This window comes from Pseudorca crassidens, chromosome 15 (assembly GCF_039906515.1).
Source record: "Pseudorca crassidens isolate mPseCra1 chromosome 15, mPseCra1.hap1, whole genome shotgun sequence".
In the NCBI taxonomy this organism is placed as follows: domain Eukaryota; kingdom Metazoa; phylum Chordata; class Mammalia; order Artiodactyla; family Delphinidae; genus Pseudorca; species Pseudorca crassidens.
This window is the reverse complement of record NC_090310.1, coordinates 28,735,631-28,757,426: the sequence shown is the minus strand read 5'-3', so window position 1 is coordinate 28,757,426 and position 21,796 is coordinate 28,735,631. Positions and strand designations below refer to the sequence as shown.

Sequence of the window (21,796 nt, the reverse complement as noted above, 5' to 3'; positions counted from 1 at the left end):
AATATTAGTTGTCATTTCTTCTCCTTCCAGCCCAGATCCCATGGCAATAGAGCTCGTCCCCTGGTTCCTCTTTCACAACCAACAAAATGGAAGCTGGAGGAAAGACAGTGTAACACAGTAGCTAAAAAGCTCAGGCTCTGAAGGGTCAGACAGGCCGAGGTAGAATCTTTGCTCTGCAACTTTCTACTGTGTGAGTTTGAGCAAGTCATGTAACTCTTCTGAGCCTTAGTTTCCCAATCTGTAAAATGCTTAGGATAATTAAATAAGATGTGTAGAAAGCAGTTAGGACAATGGAAAGCAGTGACCACATCGTAAGTGCTCAGCAGAGTAGCTTCATATGCATTCGTCTTATCCAGTTTCACCTGTTCCAACCAAGTGTATCAGTCAGCTACTGCCACAGTAATATGGTATAACAAACAGCCCCCAAACTCAGTGGCTTAAAATAATTCTTGCTCACATGTCTGTGGATTATTTGGGGGTTGGCTAATCTAGGCTGGGCTTGGCTCCAAGCTGCAGTTGGTCCACTCTCATGTCTCTCATCGTTCTCAAACTGGCAGACTGACTAGGGTGTGCCCTCCTGGTGGAGGCAGAGGTGCAAAAACCAGCCAAACCGTGCATGTGCAGAAGCCTCTGCCTGAGTTACATGTGCTGATTTTCTGTTGGCCAAAGCAAGTAGCACAGCCAAGCCCAAAGTCAAAGGAAGTACAACCTGCCTCTAGTAGAACGACCTGCAAAGTCACATGCAAATGACTTGGAATATGTGTGGGGGGCGGGGAGGGGATGAAGGACTTGGCCAGTAATTCAGTGGCCCCACAGTAGGCAAAAAAAAAAAGGGGAGAAAAAATTTCAATCATGTAACCAGCCTACTTTTCTCTCATTAAGTATCCTCAAAGAAGCATAATAGAGGAGACAATCTGCTGGCCCTTTTCTTGGTCTTCAATGTAAAGTTGCTTCCAGAGTGTAGTGTTTAAAGAGCTGCCTCTTTTATATAATCAAAAATCTTATAAAATTACATTTTGTGCATAGCCTTTACTTAGTATATAATACTCTGTGCAATTATACGGTTATATAGCCAAATTACCACTCAGGGTTGTGCGCCAAACCGAGTTCACTGTACTTTATGGGCAATTTAAGACATCTCCAGGTGGTAATTTTAAACAAACTCACTTTTTACCTCTGGGCTGACTTTAAAACATAAAGTTCAACTTCCTTTAAATGGACTCTTCTATTAAAGGTCCGTAACCCATTATTCAAAATTCTTTTGAGATCAACACAATTCAAGAATACAGGTTTTCATTTTTCTTTTCTTTTTGAATTTTAGAAAGGAATAAGGAGGGCATAATAAGCGGGTCTGGGGCAGCACCTATAATAAGACATTTCAGTGTTTCTACAGTGAAACCATTACATTCATACTAAGTGGGATGGGTCGAGTTTATAAACACCCTCATTTCAATTCAGTCAAGTTTCACTGCCAAATGAGTTTGCACTAAACTTAGTAAGAGCCTTGTGGTTTTCAGAGCTTTTCGGCTTTGGGAGTTCAGGATGGGGGTTGTGGCTGAGGGGTTGGGCCCCTGTTAGCGTTGCTGTTGTTGACATGCCCCCCAGTGACACAGGCCAGTTGGTCCTGGGCTCTAGGAGCAGCCCGCCGCTCCAGGGCCGCTTGAGGGCATGTTTTCGCCCAAGTCCATTGACTTGGGTCAGCAGGTACCAGATGTGTGGTTTTCACAGTTCCTTTCTGTAGAGGGAGCTGAGCTGCCAGCTGCTGTGGGCTCAGACACATCTCAGGAGGACCCGGAGAGGAAGTCTTCGGTGCTCAGCCACTAGATCGCACCCGGCCGTCGGGCCATCCTCTGGGGTTAGGGCACAGGCCTTCCCTCCCGCTCCCCCTCCGTGCATAGAGGGAGGGCTTGGGTGGGCAGCTAGGACCTGGAGCGTGAGGATTTCCTAGAAGCAGGGCTGTAGGTGTCCTCGGGCAGCTGTAGGGCCTTATTTGGACCCTTTTGGAGCCAGAAGTGCCCACTCATCTCTCGGAGGTTGTGTGTCCCCCTTTCTAAAGCAGAGATGCCATGGCCTGCAGGGTTGCTGCAAGGAGTGAATGAGTGAATGAGTGAATGCCCCTGAGCTGGCCCACAGGAGCAGGATGGGGGATGCTCGGAAATTCTAGTTCTTAGATCTGACCGGCGGTGACTTCCTCACTGTGGTGTCTGGATGGGCCCCAACTTTGTTGAATGGTCTGAGATGATTTGTAAAAGTGTATGTACCTGATGGGGCTGGTGGGTGTGTGTGTGTGTGTGTGTGTGTGTGTGTGTGTGTGTGTGTGTGTGTGTGTGTGTGTGTGTACCTGGTAGGGCTGTGTGTGTGTGTGTGTGTGTGTGTACCTGGTAGGGCTGTGTGTGTGTGTGTGTGTGTGTGTGTGTGTACCTGGTAGGGCTGTCTGTGTGTGTGTGTGTACCTGGTAGGGCTGTGTGTGTGCTTGTGTGTGTGTGTGTGTGTGTGTATGTATGTACCTGGTAGGGCTGTGTGTGTGTGTGTGTGTGTGTATGTGTGTGTGTATGCACGTGTGCACCTAGTGGAATGTGTGTATAATTGTCTTTTTTCAGGAAAGAATCCCCAGGCTTTATGAATTATTTCAGGGAGTTTGTGACCCAGGAAAGGGGGAAGGAGTCCGAATCCTAGCTGCAGGGAGACGTGGCCGAGCAGATAAGAACTGCTCGAGGCTTCCCTGCATATACACTCCTAGAAGGCAGGGGACCTTCATCGTCTTTCCACCAAAGACCTCTAGAGAAAATGCTTTGTGCATCTTGGTGCCAAAGGGATGTTTGAATGAGATTGCCAGAGTTGATTGTGACAGCTCCTCTGCCATCGTGCCACCCTCTTTAGTGGGCAGTACGCTGAGCTGTCAGGCAAGGCCTTTCCCCTCTTTTCTTTCCCTTACCAAGTAGCAGCACATCCTGGTATTCCCAAATGTTCATCCCAGCCCCATCTTGAACATCAGAAACTTTTTTAAAAATGCTATCTTGTTGACATCATTATGAGGAAGAAATGAGTACATGGACCAAATTAACTGTATTACCATATTTGTGGCCTGCAAGCAGGCAAAATTTGCTTGTGTAGGGAGATAAAAGAGGGTTCTTCCTAATGACTAATATGCCTCTTTAAGCGAACATTAGAGAGAGGTGCACAGCGTTCTCATCTGAAATGTTCTATTGTTCTGTTTGTTTTTTCATTACTCTGAAATGATTAGTGCAAAAATTCTTAAATTGGATGCTTTTCAAAGAGGAAGATTAAAGACCGTAAGCACAGGCTCACAGCTGTGTAAAAAAGAACATGCATCTGGGTTGCTTTGGGGAGGGCTGCGGCGGCTTCACCTTGGGCTCTGGATAGCATGTGAAGGAACTTTCAGGCCTCTCGGGGGTGCATCTGCCACGCTCCCTCCGTGAGTCTGTGTGGAGCTGAGTTGGCAGCTGGTAGCGTTTCTGCCCGAGCTCGACGCCATCTTTCTCACGTTATTTAACTAAAGCCTCCGAAGTGCATTTCAGCGAGGGATCGGTTTCCATAACACCAAGACAAGGATGCTGAGGCATTCTGGAGAAACGCAGACAGAGACCTTGAATGAATGCACAGGAGGAAGAGAAACCTGGTCTTGACATGCTCACCAAAATACTTTGCAGTGACTGCCTGGGAGTTCGTAGCCATGTGATTAAGGATCATTTCTAATTGGAGAGTCCTATATTTATTATCCACATTTTTTTTGTTAGGCAGTCACCACTTTCCTGTTTCTAGACTGAGGGAGTAAGTATTTGTACTCTTGCCTTGGCTCCAAGGTTATCCCAGCCAGTACTTGCCTGAGTCACTGCAAAGGGCACCAGAAGAAGCTTTGTGTTGTGTGAATAAACTAAAGGCCTCCAAGGAGGAGGGATCCTTGGAGGCACTTTCCCAATCTTCTACTTCTCTGGGAATTGCCCCCTCCTCCCACATACACACTGCACAGATACCCCAATCTTCTTCTACTTCTCTGGGAATTGCCCCCCCCCCCCCACATACACACTGCACAGATACACAGAGGCAGGCACTTGCCAAGGCTACTTGGCCCAGAGTGGGCACCCACCCAGGGGAAAACTATACAGATACTGGTAATCACATTCTCTTTTGGTTTGAGTTCTTTTGATTGCAAATAGCAAAAAATGTTGTCTTAAAACAGAATTTGTTGGCTTAAGTGACTAACGAGTTCAGGTGTGGCTTGATCCAGGGGCTCAGTCACTCTCCCTCCCTTAACTTTTCTCCATCCTCCTCCTCCTTACCCTCCCTCCCTCCCTTTCTCTTATGGCTTTATTTTCTAGTAGATTCCCTTTCTTGTGGTGTCTCCAGCAGCTCTGAGCTTACGTCCTCATAGGCCAAATATAACTACAACACCCCTCACCCCTTTCCCGGTCATGCAGGCTCCCAATTGGCTTGGCTTAGGTGACGTGCCCTTCCTGTGGTGCCCCCAGGGCTCTGATTGGCCACACCTTGATCTCATGCCTGCCTCTAGGGTCAGAGCCGGAGCGGGGTCCACAGGAAGCCCAGGGACTGAGGTTGGGTAGAGAATGGGTCCCTAGAGGAGCATTGAGGTGCTGCTGCCAGAAGGAGGGGACATGGGTGCTCAGCAGAGAGAAACGCCCAGTGTTCTCTGGCGGAACTGTGGAGGCTCTCTCCTGGAACATTTGGGATTGGGCAAGCCATGAATGGGTCAGTCTGAACGTATATGGGCCTGGGTTTGAGGGGTGTCGTGTTTGGACCATGCGCTCAAAAAGTAGGGAAAGCAAGCATGCAGACAGAATGAGCAGAGTGTGGGACGCACAGCACCCTACCCTGGTTCTGGACGGCTTTCTGGCTCCCGGTCCAGCCCCTCGGAGGGCCCAGTAGCACATCTAGCTCTTGGTTGTCTGAGATACCCTTATATCTTTCCAGTAAGTCCCCATTTCCCTGAAGCCGTCGTACATTGGCTTTTTCTTTCTGGCAGTCAAATGGTCCATGACTGGGAAGAGAAAAATCAGGGACAGCGCTAGACTAGCTCACAGGGTTTCCCTCCAGGAGAGACGCGCCCATCTCCTGCGGGGGATCGATGTGCCCCGAGCAGAAGCAGCACGCGATGGAGCCGCGCCTGGTGTGGATGGAATTGTGCACATCGAGAGCAGATTCCAGTCCCTTAAAGGACAATTAGCAGGAGGAGGATCACTTAATCACATTAGAAAGTGACACTCACGGCTCTCCTTGCTGAATTACTGCCTCCCTAGCCCATCGTTTACACGAGAATGGCTGGCTTGAAAGATGCTTGATCACACAGCCCGAGTCTTTGGAGGCCAGATGCGGCTGAATAGTCCTGATGTGTCTGAAACGCTTCATTCAGAAGGGGAAACCCTAAAACCATCTTTTGGGGGTAGCCATTTCTTTGGTATCTTCAGAGTTGAGTGCAGTGCTTGTTCAGATACCAAATTCTTTTATAACGATTTCATTTTCACTATTTCTCTATTCTCAGGAACATTTGATTTGGAAAGGTCTCTGTGTAATCAAGCAAAGTAGAAAACTCTGGCAGCTTTGGCCTGGATTGTCCTCTTCCCTCCTTCCCCTCACCCTTCAAGGCTTTGCTTAGACATCACCTCCTCCAGGAAGCTTTCCTTGATGGACTCCACACTTCATTGCATGCTGCTTCTCCTTATCTCCTGGCCTTCTGTGCTTCCCTCTGTTGTAGCACTGATTCCACCAGACTATAGTTTTTGTCTGTTTATTTGTCTGTCCGCCTCACTAATGTGTGACCTTTAGAGCAGGCCAGAGCTTTGGGGAGTAAGAGCCAACCTTTATTAAATACTTACATGCCAAGCAAAGTAGTCGGTCTTAAACACAATCCTAGAAGGTGGGTGCTAAAATTGCCCTCATTTTTACATTAAGAAGTTAAGGCACATGGAGAGGTTTAGCAAATTACTAAAGTTCACAGCTAATAAAGACGGTGAAATCAAGATGGGAACCCAGGCAGCACTAGTTCCAAACTATTGGTCCACCTCTGTCTCCTTGCAGCCAGCACAGGTCCTGGCACTTAGTAGGTGCTCAGTATACGTTGGGTGAGCTAAAGTAGATTGAATACCTGCGTATGTGCAGCTCAGCTTAGAAGGTCATTGTCAGGTGGTTTTGCTTCTTTTATCGCTGAGACGAGATTAGAGGCAGGATTGGTTTCCTACTGAAGCAGAGTTTTGCAGCCGGAGAGCAAGTTCTCACCAGGACCCTTATCTCTGAGGCAAAGGGACCTACTCTATTTTTAAAACCTATTTCCCTCACCAGCAGCCTTCTCCAAGGCTTTAGCTCTGGGAATACAGAGTGACAAATAACTTCCCATCTGTCACAGCAATATCACAGCTGTTTGGGGCTGGGAAGCAATTGGGAACATCAGATCTTCCAAGAGCGTTTTCCTTTCAATTTCGTTATATTGACAGAATGCAGGAGTATATGGAGATCAGTATCGCAGATATCCTGGGCGCCGGTTCTGCCTTCACACCCATGCCCAGCTTGGTCTCTTGCCATGGGCAGGGCTGCCTGATCCTGGGGCCCAGGCGACCTCTCACACCCTGGCCCTGGAGCCCAGGCCTGGACCCTGCTTCCCCACCCCGTTCACTCGTGCAGGTTTCTTCCTAAATGACAGAGATGATTGTTTTGTTTTTGCATCTGTGGCCATGCGTTTCAAAACAACTAACATTTATCCAGTGGCATTTGGAGAGAAGAGGGAGGGTGAGCTCTTCACTGTCTTCTCAGAGCCCACCAGAAGTCCCACTTACTTGAAATATATCATTTAATTTTTCTATCATCAAAGTCAGTATTCAGTAGAAACAAGAAGTTTGAGAAACTGGGGAAACCATAATGATAATAAAAATTGACCAACATTCCAAAATAACCACTGTTAATGTTTTGATTCGAATCCTGCTGGTTATTTTCAGTGATGTAATTGCACACATACACACATGTGATTGGAATCATACTTGTCATATCATAAGTGGTCTCTAACTGAAATTATTTCAGAGTAAACAGATGTCCAGCTTCTGCTTCCCCCTTTCCCCTACACCCCAGAAGACTTGGCTGTATTTATATCCGTGAAGAGAGAAGCAGAAGACTTCACTGCTTTTTCAGTGAGTCTAAAACCCCGTTTGTAATTTCAGCACTACAGAGTAGCCAGCCTTTAGAAATAAATGTCTGTTACCGAGCACGTGGCCCAGGGGTATGAGGTGCATGACTCAGATATCCAGACCGCGGTGTGTGACTGCAAGATGAAGTCATATTTCCTTTTAAAATTTCCCAAACGTGATCATTGGAGCCCCCGGCAGCTTGATTGCTGAAAATGAGCTCCCATCACAATGGCTCCAGCTATTTCTGAGTTTCCTGGGAACTGTCTCACGTGCACGCGGGGAACTGTCCCTTGTGGTTTTCTCTGTGGCCCCTGGTGTTACTACCTGTGCTGAAGATGACCCTCATAGATGGCTGGGCTCCTGGGCACCTGGCCCACCTGTGGTCACCTTTGCTCTAGCTTGGGGTGCGGGAGGGTGGTACGGTGCTTTCTCTAATTTTGCTATTGAAACCCCAAAAGACAGCTGGCCCTGCTCCCTGTGTCCCCTCCGCACAACTGAGACCAGGCTAGAACTTTTAATAAAATTGGGCCAACAGTGTAGGGATCATGGCAGAGAAATACAGCACAGGGGAGAACTCACAGTTGCAGCTGTTGGATGCAGCTGCCCTCAAGTCCAGGGGTCTCGGAAGGGTGACTCTGCCTTCCTTCTGCTCTCCAACTCCCTTGAAAGGGCAGGTGACGGCCCCAGGCGGGGAGGGTTCTGCCCCAGCACGGGGTCAGAGCCGTGAAGCCCAGAGCACAGGCAGTTTCACGCTTGTCTTCTCCTCTGGCCGAGGCTGGTGTTAGCAGTGATCGGGACCGAGGGGGCCGCGGTGCGCGTCCGGCGGAGCAGGGGGTCCTAGGTGGGCCTCGGTGGGCCCTAGGCAGTTGGAAGGTCCATTAACGTAGCAGACGTGACATAACGTGGACACTGTCCTCATGGATCCTCTGTGAGAATCCGTCTGTATCTGACCTTCACTGGAAGTAGTCCTGCCCATGACTTATCTAGTCAGAGACTTTATTTTAGAGGCAGAGGGTAGGCTCCAGGGTCAGGAACTCAGCGAGTCAAAGGGACCAGAGTCCCCACTTTTGTCGCCAGCTTAGTGGGTGGGAACGGGAAGACACAGGCCCCAGAGTCAGGCGGACCTGGTGCCATTGTTTACTCCCCTTCTGACTAGCTCATGTTGGACCAGTGGCTCAGCCTCCCTAAGATAAGATGGCAAATGAAAGTACAGTTGAACGGGCCAGCCATGGTTCATGGGCTGTAGTGGTTAAAAACAGTTTCCTCTCCTCTTAGATACTTACGTCTGTGTTCTCCCTCCAATAATCTAAAAGTAGTATAAGAGCCCTCGCTTTTATGTAAATTGCCGTTCACTACAGTGGAGGTCTGTGCTCTCATTATCCCCCCTCCAGATCTGTTAGATCAAGATGACAGTCCTGTGCTCTGAGCAGCCCCTGCTTCGTGCACTGGACGCAGAGCCATCAAGGACACACATGGACACAGGAGAGGACAGACATCCTGCTTTTGTGGGCCTGAGCTTGGCAGTGCTCTCACCGACATCTGAGCACAGCACCTGCGTCCAGTCGGACCTGTCCTTCCATCCATCCACCCATTCCATTCTTTTTAAAAATTTATTTCTGTCAGTGGATGTATACTGAGGGCCTCCTTGGCCTGGGGCGGTGGGTACAACGGTGGATAAAATCAATCCCTGCCCTGATGGAGCGTCCCCTCTGGCTTAGAGAGCCAAACGACAAACAGATGAAGAGGTGGGTGCCTAGTGTGCCGGTGCTGGTTGGTGCTGGGGGGCAGCAGGGACAGCTGATGCAGAAGCCTCCGGGAGGAGGGAGCAGGCACTCCAGGCAGAGGGAGCAGCAAAAGCAAAGGCCCTGAGGCTCCAGCCGCTTTGCTAATCTATGACATCTGAAACCCAGCTCTACCCACCTCCAGCATCTTTTTTTTTTTTTCTGGTATGCGGGCCTCTCACCGCTGTGGCCTCTTCCATTGCGGAGCACAGGCTCCGGACACGCAGGTCCAGCGGCCATGGCTCATGGACCCAGCCGCTCCGTGGCATGTGGGATCTTCCCAGACCGGGGCACGAACCCGTGTCCCCTGCATCGGCAGGCGGACTCTCAACCACTGCGCCACCAGGGAAGCCCAGCCAGCATCTTTTCACATCCATCTTGTTCTCCTGCCCGGCTGCCTTGGCCTCCTTTTACTTCTCCTTCTGCCAGATGTTGGCATCTGAGCGTGCCCCGCCCTTTGCCCCAGAGCCGTTTCCCTTCCATGACTGGTCCATTCTGACTCGTTGCTTTTTGTCCCAGGTCAAAACCTCCCTACTTGGCTAACCTAACCCCACTCCCAGGCCTGGCATAGCTGCAAGAACCATGACATGCTTTGTCCATGTGAAATATGTTCATATGTGTGATTATTTGCATAAGGGCAGCTGTCTTCCCTGGCCAACTTCCCTGGCTCCAGGAGGGCAGGATTAGGCCTGGTTTTATTCTCCGTGATACCCCTGGAGCCCAGCCCTGAGCTTGGTACGTAAGAGGCACCAGTGGTTACTCTGAGGAGGGAATGCCCAGTTCTGATTAGGGGCCAGAGCGGGTGGGGGAAGAAGACAACTGCCCTGAGCAGGGCCTGGAAGAAAAAGTCGATGCCCTGATCCCAGTGTCTAGCTCTCATCACTTCTGAAACCAAGCCAGGTGCCATCTGCTGCAAATGGTGGCCTTTGGGTCCTCCTGGCCATGCGTGAGACTGGGGACATGTCCAGAGACAGTAGAGCTCAGGCTGGAACATGGCGTGTACACCGTGATGCAGTCCCTGAAACGAAGCGTCTGCCCCTCAGCCAGCGTCAATCATCACTGTAGCGTCGCCGTTCCAGGTGGAGCAGAGACTGGGCGGGGCCTATTCCACTTCTAAGCTGCTAATTCTCTATCCTTCTTTAAAAGGAATGTGGGGTGATGTTGGTGATTCTTGGTAAATAATGGATTTTCGCCTTTACAAGTCTGCCTCATCTACATAACCCAGCGAACCAAAGAGTCGGTATTTTTCTGGCTAAGTTATTCATCTTATTCTCGGCATTTGGCTGCAATAATATCACTCCATCAGCGTGGTCATACGGTAATTCAGGCATTTTGTTCTAGCAACAAGGACACTTATAGTTAATAACACATGAAGCCATTTCACTAAGAGGAAAGTTTTATTCGGATCCATTAACACAGGCCGCCAACCAAAACACAGATCATTTCCTTCCTTGGATATTAAGGAAGCAAAATGAATCAGGAACCTAAAGCCATTTTTAAAAGAGTCTTTCTTATCCTCATGTCGTCTGACTCTTGGCATTTAACAGTCCTCCTAAAGGGCGTCTGAGTTTAGAGTTTATAGTGCTTGCTTTTCTCTGGGGCGGAGACTATGCGACATAGGCTTGGGTGTAGCGGCAATGTAAGGCCCAGTTCTGGTTCTTCTCCTTGCTTCCTGGCTCGTTTTAGGCACGTTGCTTAGTTACTCCGAGCCTCCATTTTTTTAGGCATATAAAATTTCAGGACTTTGGTGAAAATTGTAAGTAAAATGTCTGGCACACGATTGGCACTACTAAATGGTACATCATCTTCCCTAAGTCTGAGGACGCTCACGTAATTTAGCTTTCACTCTTGAATATCACAGTACACGTAAAAAAAGCATTTGGTTCTAAGGTGGAGGAGTGTGGATAACGAGAAGTCACCTGAAGCTGGAAACAGAGAGGCGGGCATTGGATCTATGACGAAGGAAGTTTCCAAACAAGCAGTGTGTAAATGAACATTTATTTCAGGGTTCTTGCTGCGTTCACATTAGCAGGTTTTTCTGCAGAGGTTAGTAGCATCCATCATGAGGTCCCTGTCCTAAAATAGCAACTTGTCTGGGAACCTTGGTGCTTGTGTGACAGGGGCTGTACAGGTGCCTGTGCACCGAGCTCGTCTTGAGTCAGAAGCCCCAGCAGCACTTCCTAGGTTTTGTTTGCATACTTGAAAACCCGCCCCAGAAAGTCGTTTACTGAACTCCACTGTTGCTGTTGACAGTTTTTTGGAAGCAGAGGGGATGCTTAACTGCCCAGCCCACAGACCGTGCGTTATGTTTGTTTCCTCGCCTGCCCAGCATTTGACAATTCATTAGGCATGGTAATTACCTGCTTTAATTTCATGACTGCGCACCCTGTAATTACCCCTAATTCTGTAATAGCGAAGTTCATGTACACAAAGGCAGATGATGATGAAGGTGATGGGGTTACCATATTAACAGCTGCCATTGCTGCCTGCCTACCAGGCACAGCATCTCACAACCTCCCGGCATGATTGGTCTTGGCCCCATTTTACAGATTGAGAAGCTGAGGCTTGAGGTGGAATATTTGAATCCAGGCCTCGCTCCTTGTATAGCCCATGCCCTTTCTCTGTGCTCTTCTGCCTTGAAGGACAGGCCTCAGACGTGCCTAACATCCAGTATGCTGCTGGCTAAAGAGCCTGTGCTCGGCAGACCCTTGAAGCAGATCTGGGATTTCAGCCCACTGAGAACAAGCTCTTCAATCTTCATTCTCCCTCTCCCCTTCTTCCTTCTCTGCCTGCTCCCTCCTTTGTTCATATATATATATATAGAGAGAGAGAGAATCGAGGCTTGAAGAGGTGAATTAACCTACCTGGGATGGCTTGGCTAACAAGAGGTGGAACTGGGATTCAGACTGAGGTCTCCCTGAGGCCAGAGTCCCATCCCTGGACCCCCCTCAGCACTGGCATCTGACTGTATGTCAGGTCTACATGGCTGCTCACAGACTAGCTTAGACGTCCTACCATCGTAAGTTAGGGTAAGACTCACTCTCCTGAGGATAGTGTAGGCATGGCTTTTTTTGACTTTCGCTTTTACATCCAGGTTTAATATAAATACCATCAGATGCATAAATTTTTTTTTACTGAAGTCTAGTTGATTTACAATGTCGTGCCCATCTCTGCTGTACAGCAAAGTGACACAGTTATACACATAGAGACATTGTTTTTTTATATTCTTTTCCGTTGTGGTTTATCGCAGGGTATTGAATATAGTTCCCTGTGCTGTACATTAGGACCTTGTCGTTTATCCATAGATGCATAAATCTTAAATTTATAGTTCAGTTAACTTTTACTTCTGTGTATATCCATGTAACCACTGCCCAGAGATATAGGACATTTCCAGCACCCAGAATTGTGCCCTTCTGAGCTGTGAGCAGGAATCCTTACCCATCCCCAAGGTCGTGAAGATATCCTTCGAGGTTGTTATCCTGGTAGCTTTCTGATTTTACCTTTCACATTTAGATCTATGATCCCAAAAGAAATGAGTGCAAAAGCCAAGTGCATCAATGCCCAGAGCTGCCTTACCCATAACAGCCCCAACTGGAAACAACCCAAATGCCCATCCCAGCACAGCGGGTGTATGAGCTGTGGGGTATCCATACCGTGGATAGGCGGTGAGCAGGAACATGTGAGTGCTCTCCACACCACATAGAAACATCCCATAAGCACAGTATGGAGTGAAAGGAACCAGACACCAAGGAGCACACTCTGTGGGAGTCCATTTAGATGAAGTACAAAAGCAGGTGAAAGAAGCTGGGGAGAGCGCCCCGCAGAGCGGATGGGTGGTGCTGACGGGTGAGGGGCACAGGGGGCTGATGGGAATGCCCCAGCCTGGCAGACGGTCTTCATCTTCTCAGTGAGTGTTTCCCAGAGGGACTGTCTACACAAGAGTTTGTTCTGGATTCAGCTCATCCAGGCCGAGGTTTTTGCCTCCTCCCCCACTTAACCTCTCTTCCCCCCACAGGATTATTACAGGCATCTTGGGGTCCTTCTTCCCAATGGAAAAGAAACCTCAAGATTCCAAGTTTCTCTTAAAAGAGAGAAAAGAGAATTTGCCCCAATTCCTGATTACAGATATCACCCTCCTATTTTATTTTTCTTTTGCTGAGTCGAGGAGATTGGACTTGAAGTGTCTCTTTATTGCTTATTTTAAAAGGGAACTTGGTTTTGCTAGAAGAGGTCAACTCTTTTTATTCCTCCAAGGATTTGGTATCCTTACGGCTCAAGCAGCTGGAATTGGGGCCCATCGAACCTAATTTAGAGGGGGTGAGCCCTTTAAAAAAACAAAACAAAGCAAGAACAAAAACCTGGTAATTTTGGACATAAGCCCTGTGAATTCTTCAGTGAAATAAGTGCACAGTTTGGTTAAGTATAATTCAAGGACAACTTCACTTGCAGAGAAAGTTTCCCCTTTTCAGATGCTTAAAAGCATGGCTGCTGAGGGTGGATAGTTCAGGTAATTCTGGGCGATTTTAATGGCATTAGATTCCTGGAGGGACAGGCATGAGTGAGGAAGCACAATTGAAGCATCTGGTACCAAGGAGACTCTTGTGAGGACACATGATCTGCCCAGGCGAGGGGCATTTGGGCCTCAGACCTGTTGAGCAGGGACCTTCCTTGCCAGTTGCCAGCGTTGATGGCTTGGGGTCCCTGGGGTCCTCAGGAGCCTGGGTTCTGCAGCAATGTGCTGTAATAGAAAGGGCCGGGCCTTAGACATCGGGCAGACCTGGGTTCAGTCCTCCATTTCCCCACCTCCCCTGCACAAGTGATACACCCCCTCTGAGCCCACGTCTTCATCTGGAGAAGGGGCAAGTTCACACCGTGCCTTGCAGACTCATGTGAGGATAAGAGGTGAGGCGTGCGGAGTGCCCAGCACATAGTAGTTGCTTCATAAATGGCAAGTGTTAGCGTTGAAGGTATTTATCTTATTGGAATTCTGAAAAACACTGTTTTACTCTCTTGGGTCTGTCAGTGTACTTGACTCTTGCTGGGTTTCTCACTGAGCTTCATAACGTTGACTGCTAACCGGAGAGATCAGGATTTGATTGACATCCAGACAACAGCAGAAGCTGAGAACAGGGGGTGCTTGACTGGAAGGGTATTGCTGGTCTCCACGGGCTCCGTGACTAGCTCCCCTCCCCTCGCTATCAAATGGCCTCCAGCTGGAACAGAGGCAGGTGCCAGAAATGCCCACTGGCCACTTTTCACCTCTGAGAGGGACTCAGTCTAATGATGCTAGCAGAGGCAGGACAGTCTAAACTTGACGGAAGCACCTGGAACCCTCTCTGCCCCTGGTTCTCCCTTGGGCATCAGTTCTCCCCACCCAGTGTTCCCAGGAGGCTGCTCTTCTGCTTGGCAGGGAGACCCAAACAGCTGAGCTTTCAAGAAAGAGGCTCCGGGGATGGTACTGCTGTTGCCTTTCCCGTTGAGTATGAATCCTCCTAACTCAAGCCTGAGGTCAGACCTCCTGCCTGATACCATGAACACCTTGGTCTCCGCAATGAAACGGGAGTGAATGTGGGTGGAAGAGGCCCAGTGAAGTCCATGGGGTTTATGAATCACCTGAGGACTCAGAGGACCAGAACTGGGGGCATGTGAAGGGACCTAAGGCCGTTTAGTTCGACCCCTGCATTTTATGCAGGAGGAAGCGAGGCCCGGGAGAAGCAGGTGTCCTCCCAGGAGCACACACGGTGGCTAGAGGGGCCATGCCATCCAGTCTCAGGGCCAGAGCTGCTTTCACGTACTCCTGAGAAATGTGTTTGGGGATTTACGTTTGTGGAGCTTTTTAGGGGTGGGGCATGATAATTTGTATTTTTATTTAAAGTTTTTAATGACCCACAGCATGATTTGTTCGAAGCTCTTGGTCTAAGGCTCAGCAGTAACCTGCATACTTGTCCTTTATTAAGCCGAGCTCCTGTGGTGGAGATCGTAACGCTTAGACAGGTGTGACTTCAGTGGCAGTGCTTCCTCCGCTTTGCAGAACTTCATGCTTTTGATGATGGTGGTGGTAACAATAACAGTAATAATAATAGTAGCAACAGCAGTTAACCCTTATGGCATTTTTATGAATGCTTTCAGGCATGGTTTTTTCTTGGATTGTATCCATTTCTCAGATGAGTAAACTGAGACTCAGAAGCAATTTGCCTGACATCACATAACTGGTAGGTGGTGGAGATGGTGAGTTTCTGGGATTCCCCTACAGTTCATGAGCCAGCCAGTTCCCGTCAGTCAAACCATTGGAGGGGATGAATGTTAACGCTGACCACCAAGATCAGAGACTTACGAAATCCAAATCTTCGTCAATTCCCAGCGTCAATCTGACCAATAGGTTACATTTTAAAGTATTTATCAAACACGTACATGGCATCTTCTATGTACCAGGCCCTGTTCTAAGCCCATTATACGTGTGAATCCATTTAATCCTCCCAAGACCCAACGAGGGAGGGAATATCCTCATTTCTCAGAGGAGGAAGTGGAGGCACAGGGAAGTGAAGTGACTTCCTCAGGGCACACAGTTAGTGCACCAGCAGAGCCCGGGTTTGAATTCGGGAGTTTGGCTGCAGAGTCTGTGCTCTTAGCCACCTCCATGCATTGCGTCTCCTTACTGATCACACTCTGATGACGTCAGATCCCCTCCTGTCCACCACCAGGATCTTGCTCCCCTCCCTGCCCGGGTCATCATGCCTGTGACCTTCCCTGTCTCCGGAGTGTTTATTCAAATCCTCAGTCCAGGTGGCTTTCCCCAAGCCATTGGCCCTCTGGAGCCAGACATCAAGGAGGATATGGGATGAGGAGAGAGTATTTGTCACAGCAGTCCTATGACTTGTGAAAGGAAGGGTTGAACTAATGGTTTCTGAGGTCCTTTCTAATCCTGGCGTTCTGAAATTCTGAGTTCTTGAATGCCTGCTGTCCCCCGGAGCAGGGGGTACAATTCGGAGAGAGTTGGAAGGCAAGGGATGATGCTATTTCTAGGACAGGATATTTGCTCTGATCTGAACATTTTTAAGGATGTTTTAAAGAATGCAAGCAAATTGGCACCATCCTGGTTGTAAAGAAACTTTTAAGGATTTAAGAAATTAAAGGATTTTTTTTTAATTTTAAGAATTAAAGAATTTTAAGAAAATGCAGGCAAGTTGGCATGATCCTGGTTTGCCAGAGTGAAGGGTGGGGCCTGAAGTAAGATGACTGTAATGACGCAAGAGCCTTCCAAGCCCACTGTACCTACCCCCGAACCCAGTCTCTGGCACGAGTGTTCTTCACGGACAGTCACTGAAGGAGTTTGAACAGGGAGGTGAAAATGAATTGAATGGGAAAACAAGGGAGGCCAGAAGAGCAACTGGAAGCCTGCTGTAGTGGTCCAGGCAGGGGCGGGGCTCACTCTGGAGGTGGGCTTGGCAGGCCCTGCTGTTCAGTACTTGGCCGTGGAGGTGAAGAGCAGCGCTGGTCAATGCTGATGCCCAGATTTCTGAGTCAGGCAACTCGGTGGTCCGTTCGCCAAGAGAGCAAGGTGCAGGTCCCGAGTGCAGACGTAGACACGAAGAGCTTTATCAAGTCTGAGTCTGGAGTTTACATCAGAGGTCCAGACTAGAGACAAAAATTTGAGCGTCATTGAGCTAAGAGTGAAATGTACAGGCGTGGGAGTGGACCACTTGTGGAGGGCAGAGGAGGGCCTTGGGAAAATCTCCACGTTTAAGGCATGGGCAGAAGAGGTGCCCACATGGAAAGCCAGGGACAGGCCGTCAGAGAAGCAGGAAGGACTCAACGCTTTCACAGAGTGAAGCATTTGGCTCTTGAATGTGTTATAAAATGTAGAATCACAATTTATAACCCACAGTGGAGCTGCCAATTTTTATCGTTACGTGAGAGGTTTTTAAGATGTGTATCGACATTCACTGATGGCAGATTATAAGAGCTATTTATCACTATTTTACTGTCTGGGCTGTGCTTAACTCATGTAATTTTTTAAATGCATTGATCTCTCTCCTACTGTTTTCCCTTGCGATGTAGTTGCTGGGTGTCCCTAGAAGGTACGAGGGCCTGGAAAAAGCTGATGAAACAGCCCTCGTATGTTGTACCCCCAGAGTGTTCTCTTGATTAAAGTAAAGACATTTTATGCCCCAGTTATGCTTATCCCATCTGGATGTGACTTTCCATCCAGTTGGGCTGATCTCAACTCTGGCCTCTCCCTCTTTCCCCAAATCAATTTGCTGGTCTTTGTGATGCCTTGCATAGCTGTATGTCCTATATACCTGAAGATTCTCCATACTGCCTTGCAAGCAGGCACTGTTAATCAGCTCCATTTTATAGACATGGAAACACATAGAGAGGAGGAGTGGTCTGTGCTTTACCTCAGGGGTTCCCCAAATTGCCCATTGTCTAGTCCAGTTGCGCTGCTGTAACAACTATAGACCACAGTTCTGGAGGCTGGGAAGTCCAAGATCAAGGCACCAGCAGATGTAGTGTCTGCTGAAAACCTGCCTCCTAGTTCATAGACAGCTGTCTTCTCACTGTCCTCACGTGGCAGAAGAGGCAAGGGATCGCTCTGGGACCCGTTTTATAAGGGCGCTAATCCTATTCATGAGGACTCCACGCTCATGACCTAATCACCTCCCGATGCCCCACCACACTGGGGTTAGGATTTCAACATGTACAGGTGGGGCACAAACATTCAGACTGTAACACCCACTCATCAGAATCACCGGGAAAGCTTTGGAACACTATTCTTGGTTCCCAGATGGTTAATGTGGCCCACCCAAGGGCTGGTAATATTTGGAAAGCACTGCCCCTCTCCACACTAGATTTGGATATGTTGGTAGAAAAATAACAATAATGAGGACTTTCTGAGTATCTAAATCAGGGATCAGAAAAGTTACTTTGTAAAGGGCCAGAAAGTAAATATTTTCAGCTTTGCAGGCCACATGGTCTTTGTTGCAGCTGCTCAACTCTGCCATTGTATTGCGAAAGCAGCTGTGAACAATAGCTAAACAAGTAGATATGGCTGGATTTGAACCACAGGGCCATAGTTTACCTCCTCTGATGTAGATAATTAGTTTTGTGCATGATGATCAGATAAGCAATTGAATTTGCCACTCTCCAGGGCATATTTGAACTTGTGTAAGAATATACTACAGGCAGATACAGTCCATTCAAGATGTATCAGAGCACAATTGTATCCAGCCACTTGTACAAAGACCTCTAAGACATTAGCTTGAACAAATTAGAGGTGAATATGTCTCTTTTGTTTAAAAAAAAACAAGTTTTGAATCAATAGTCTAGGATTTGGTGTGGTGACTCCATAATGCCATCGGAGACCCATGGTCCTTCTAGCGTCTACCTCCATTCTCAAGATCGCCTCATGATCAAAAAATGACTGCTGGAGCTCCCGTCTTCACATCTGCGTTTGAGAAAGAAAGAAAAAGAGAGAAGAGTAAGAAGACACTTGTCAGCTGAGTCAGCTCTCTCCTAAGAGCTTTCTTACATCTCATTAGCCACTCTTATCTGCAAGGGACACAGGAAAACGCAGTTAAATTTTTTTTTGCTTTCTGAACACATTGCTATCCCCAGAAATACTGGGGGGAAATGGATACTGAGTGGGCAACTGGCACTTGCTGTGACGTGGGAGGACCCAAAGAATGCCCCAAATGAGCTGCATTAAAGTCCCGTGAGCTCTGCTGCGTTTATTTGCTAACTGATCCATCATGTCTCAGTCTCTGGAGGTTGAATGCCTGAAGTCCCTCTTCTCCACAACTAGCCAGGCCTTTCCAGATACTTCTGGGGTCTAATGTATCCTTCACTGTTGTCAAGCAAATCCTTGCAGAATTGTGTTAGCAGTCCTATTAGTCGTCATACTACTGCTTGAACACCTAGTGCCAAGAAACCTTTGGAGACATACCTTTTCCTCTCTGGGCAGCTTTGGCTGCCACAAAGTTCTTTCCTAATGAAATTTGTCTTTCTCTAGTTTCTATCTGCTGGAAGTTTGTCTCCTGGAATCATCCAGGACACATCATCTTGGTCTTTCCTCTTCCTCATTATAGCCTTCCCAGGAATTCAGAGATCTCTACTTTCTCCACCTTGACACTCAGGGTATCATTCTCCAGTGTCTTCCATCTTCCTTCTGATAATTTGTTTGCAAATCAGCTCCTAGGACCTGTGCTTCTAAACTTTAAAGTGTGTATGAACCACTGGGGGTTCTGCTTAAAATGCAGATTCTGAATCAGTGCACCTGGGTGGAGCCTGAGGTGTAGCATTTCTACCATCTGACCACGTGATGCCGATGCTTCTGGTCTGTGGACCACACTGAGTAGCAAGTGATCTGGGCCTTTCTGAACCTACTTCAGTTCATCTTTTAACAGGTGGCAACCAAAACCTAACTAAGTTGGTGTGGTCGATTTAGAATAGAGCAAGACTTGTCAACCTCTTTATTCTAGAAGTTAAACTGTACCTTTTAATGAGGTCTAAATAGTACATAGGCTTTTTTGGTGGTCCTTTCACATTATTCACTTAGCTTGAATTTACTAAAATCCATAAGTCTTTGTCCCACAGGCCATTGCTGTGCCGTATCTCCCCCACCTTATACTTACAGTGTTGGCTTTTTGGATTATATTGTAAAATCTGACACTGATCTTTTAAAATTTCATCATGTTGCATTAAACTCGTTCCTTAGGCCAGTTGAGATCACTTGATGTCTGTCATTCAGTGTATTTACTGTCTGTTTGTTAGAAGCTTGGGGGCTTCTAACAAACTTGACAGGCCTCTGTTTCTCCATCTAATTCCACCGGCAACTTCCATCCATTGATTGGAATTCTTTGGTTTAAATTATCCTTCCTTCATCATGTTCACAAGAATATTGTGAGAGACGTTGATGGTTGCCTTACCAAAGTTCAAATACATGATGTTTGCATTTGGGGATACAGGGTGGTTTTTATGTAGACGCAGAATTTATCATTCATATTAGAGATGCCTACTTCTATGGTTAAAGAGATTTTAAGATGTGTATTGACATTCGCTGATTGCAGATTACAATAGCTGTTTATCATCAGAGACTTCACTCTCTGGGTTATTCTTTTTTTTTTTTTTTTTTTTTTGCTGTACGTGGGCCTCTCACTGTTGTGGCCTCTCCCGTTGCGGAGCACAGGCTCCGGACGCGCAGGCTCAGCAGCCATGGCTCACGGGCCCAGCCGCTCCGCGGCATGTGGGATCTTCCCGGACCGGGGCACGAACCCGTGTCCCCTGCATCGGCAGGCGGAGTCTCAACCACTGCGCCACCAGGGAAGCCCTCTCTGGGTTATTCTTAACTCACGTAATTTTTTAAAAATGCATTGATCTCTCTCTCAGTTCTCTATTTTGCCTTGAGACGTAGCTGCTGTGTGTCCCTGGAAGGTGTGAGGGCCTGTAAAAAAAAAAAAAGCAGGTGAAATAGCCCTTACATTTTATATCCCTAGAATGTTCTCTTGAGAGTCACATCTTGATTATAATAAAGAAGTTTCATGCCCCAAGTGTGTTCATCCATCTTGATGTGACCTTCCATCCAGTTGGGCTGATCTCAGTTCTGGCTCCCTCCCTCCCTCCCTCCCTCCCTCCCTCCCTCCCTCCTTCCTTCCTTCCTTCCCTCCCTCCCTCCCTCCCTCCGTCCCTCCCTCCCTCCTTCCTTCCTTCCTTCCTTCCTTCCTTCCTTTCCTCCTTCCCTCCCTCCCTCCCTCCTTCCCTCCTTCCTTCCTTCCCTCCTTCCTTCCCTCCCGAGATTGATACCGCCCCCTCTGCGTGCTAGTCTGTGTGATCCCAGGCACAGCTGCATGGCTTCTATGTCTGACTGTTCTCTGCACCACCTTGGGAGGAGGTGCTGTTAGCTCCATTTTACAGAAGAGGAAACACATGGCCAGCGAGGATGAATGGTCTCTCCCCCGCAATCCGTCACCATTACAATATGCATGTGACAAAAGTATGAAAAATGTGTCTCTAAGATTCATTGGGCTGCGGATTTCTGCTGATACTGGGAAACTGATGTTCATGAATATGCAGCCTGCCTGATGGAGTCGTTCTCTCGTGTACCCATTGGTACACTCAGTACACTGAGTCCCTCCTCCGTGCCGGCGCTGGGCCTCCAGTGACACGGGAGGTGGGGTGTGGCCCTGCTCTTGCAGAGCTGGTTTTCCTGAGGGGAGCGTTGCCAGAATCCCACCCCTTTGTAATGAGAGCTTTAAGAGACATTTACATTTTCTTGCTCTTTCCTTTTCTCGAAAGGTCTACATCCGGATAAAAGACAATGAGTGGAACGTCTATCGGCGGTACACGGAGTTCAGGAGTTTGCACCACAAGTTACAGGACAAGTACCCTCAAGTGAGGGCCTACAACTTCCCACCCAAAAAGGCCATTGGAAACAAGGTAGGTACCGTCACTGCCCGGGGCCAGGCAACTCTCCAACTGGTGCCTCTGTCTTCTCCTTCCATTGGTGATTTAAACGTATGTGCTCCTTTATTTAACTCAAAAAGTTGGCTAATATGAGAAAAAATAGGAATGAAGAAAACAGTTACCCATCATTCCGCCCGCCTAAAGACAATCGCATTATGTTTCGTCTGTGTCCGTCCTCTCATTTCTCTAAGGCAGGGGCTGTTCTGTTAAAGGGCCAGAGAGTAAATATTCTGGCTTTGCGCACCGTACCATCAGCCAAAACTACCCAGCTCCGCCCTCGCGGCAGCAGCTGCAGACAGCATGGGTGCACATGGGTGCGTCTGTGTGCCAGTGAAACTTTACTTTTAAGAAGAGGTGGCAGCTGGACCTGGCCCGTGGGGCATAGTTTGCCAGCTCCTATTCTGG

General features: G+C 48.1%; 1 protein-coding gene across 4 annotated transcripts in view; it reads left to right on the top strand.

Annotated features, from left to right (window-relative positions):
* SNX29 (sorting nexin 29) overlaps positions 1–21,796 on the top strand; it is a 552,359-nt gene that overhangs the window by 439,152 nt on the left and 91,411 nt on the right. For all 4 annotated transcript variants that reach the window (XM_067706614.1, XM_067706617.1, XM_067706618.1 and 1 more), the window contains one exon: positions 21,224–21,364. In XM_067706614.1, coding sequence (XP_067562715.1) covers positions 21,224–21,364 — 141 coding nt within the window. The remainder of the gene's footprint in view (positions 1–21,223; positions 21,365–21,796) is intronic.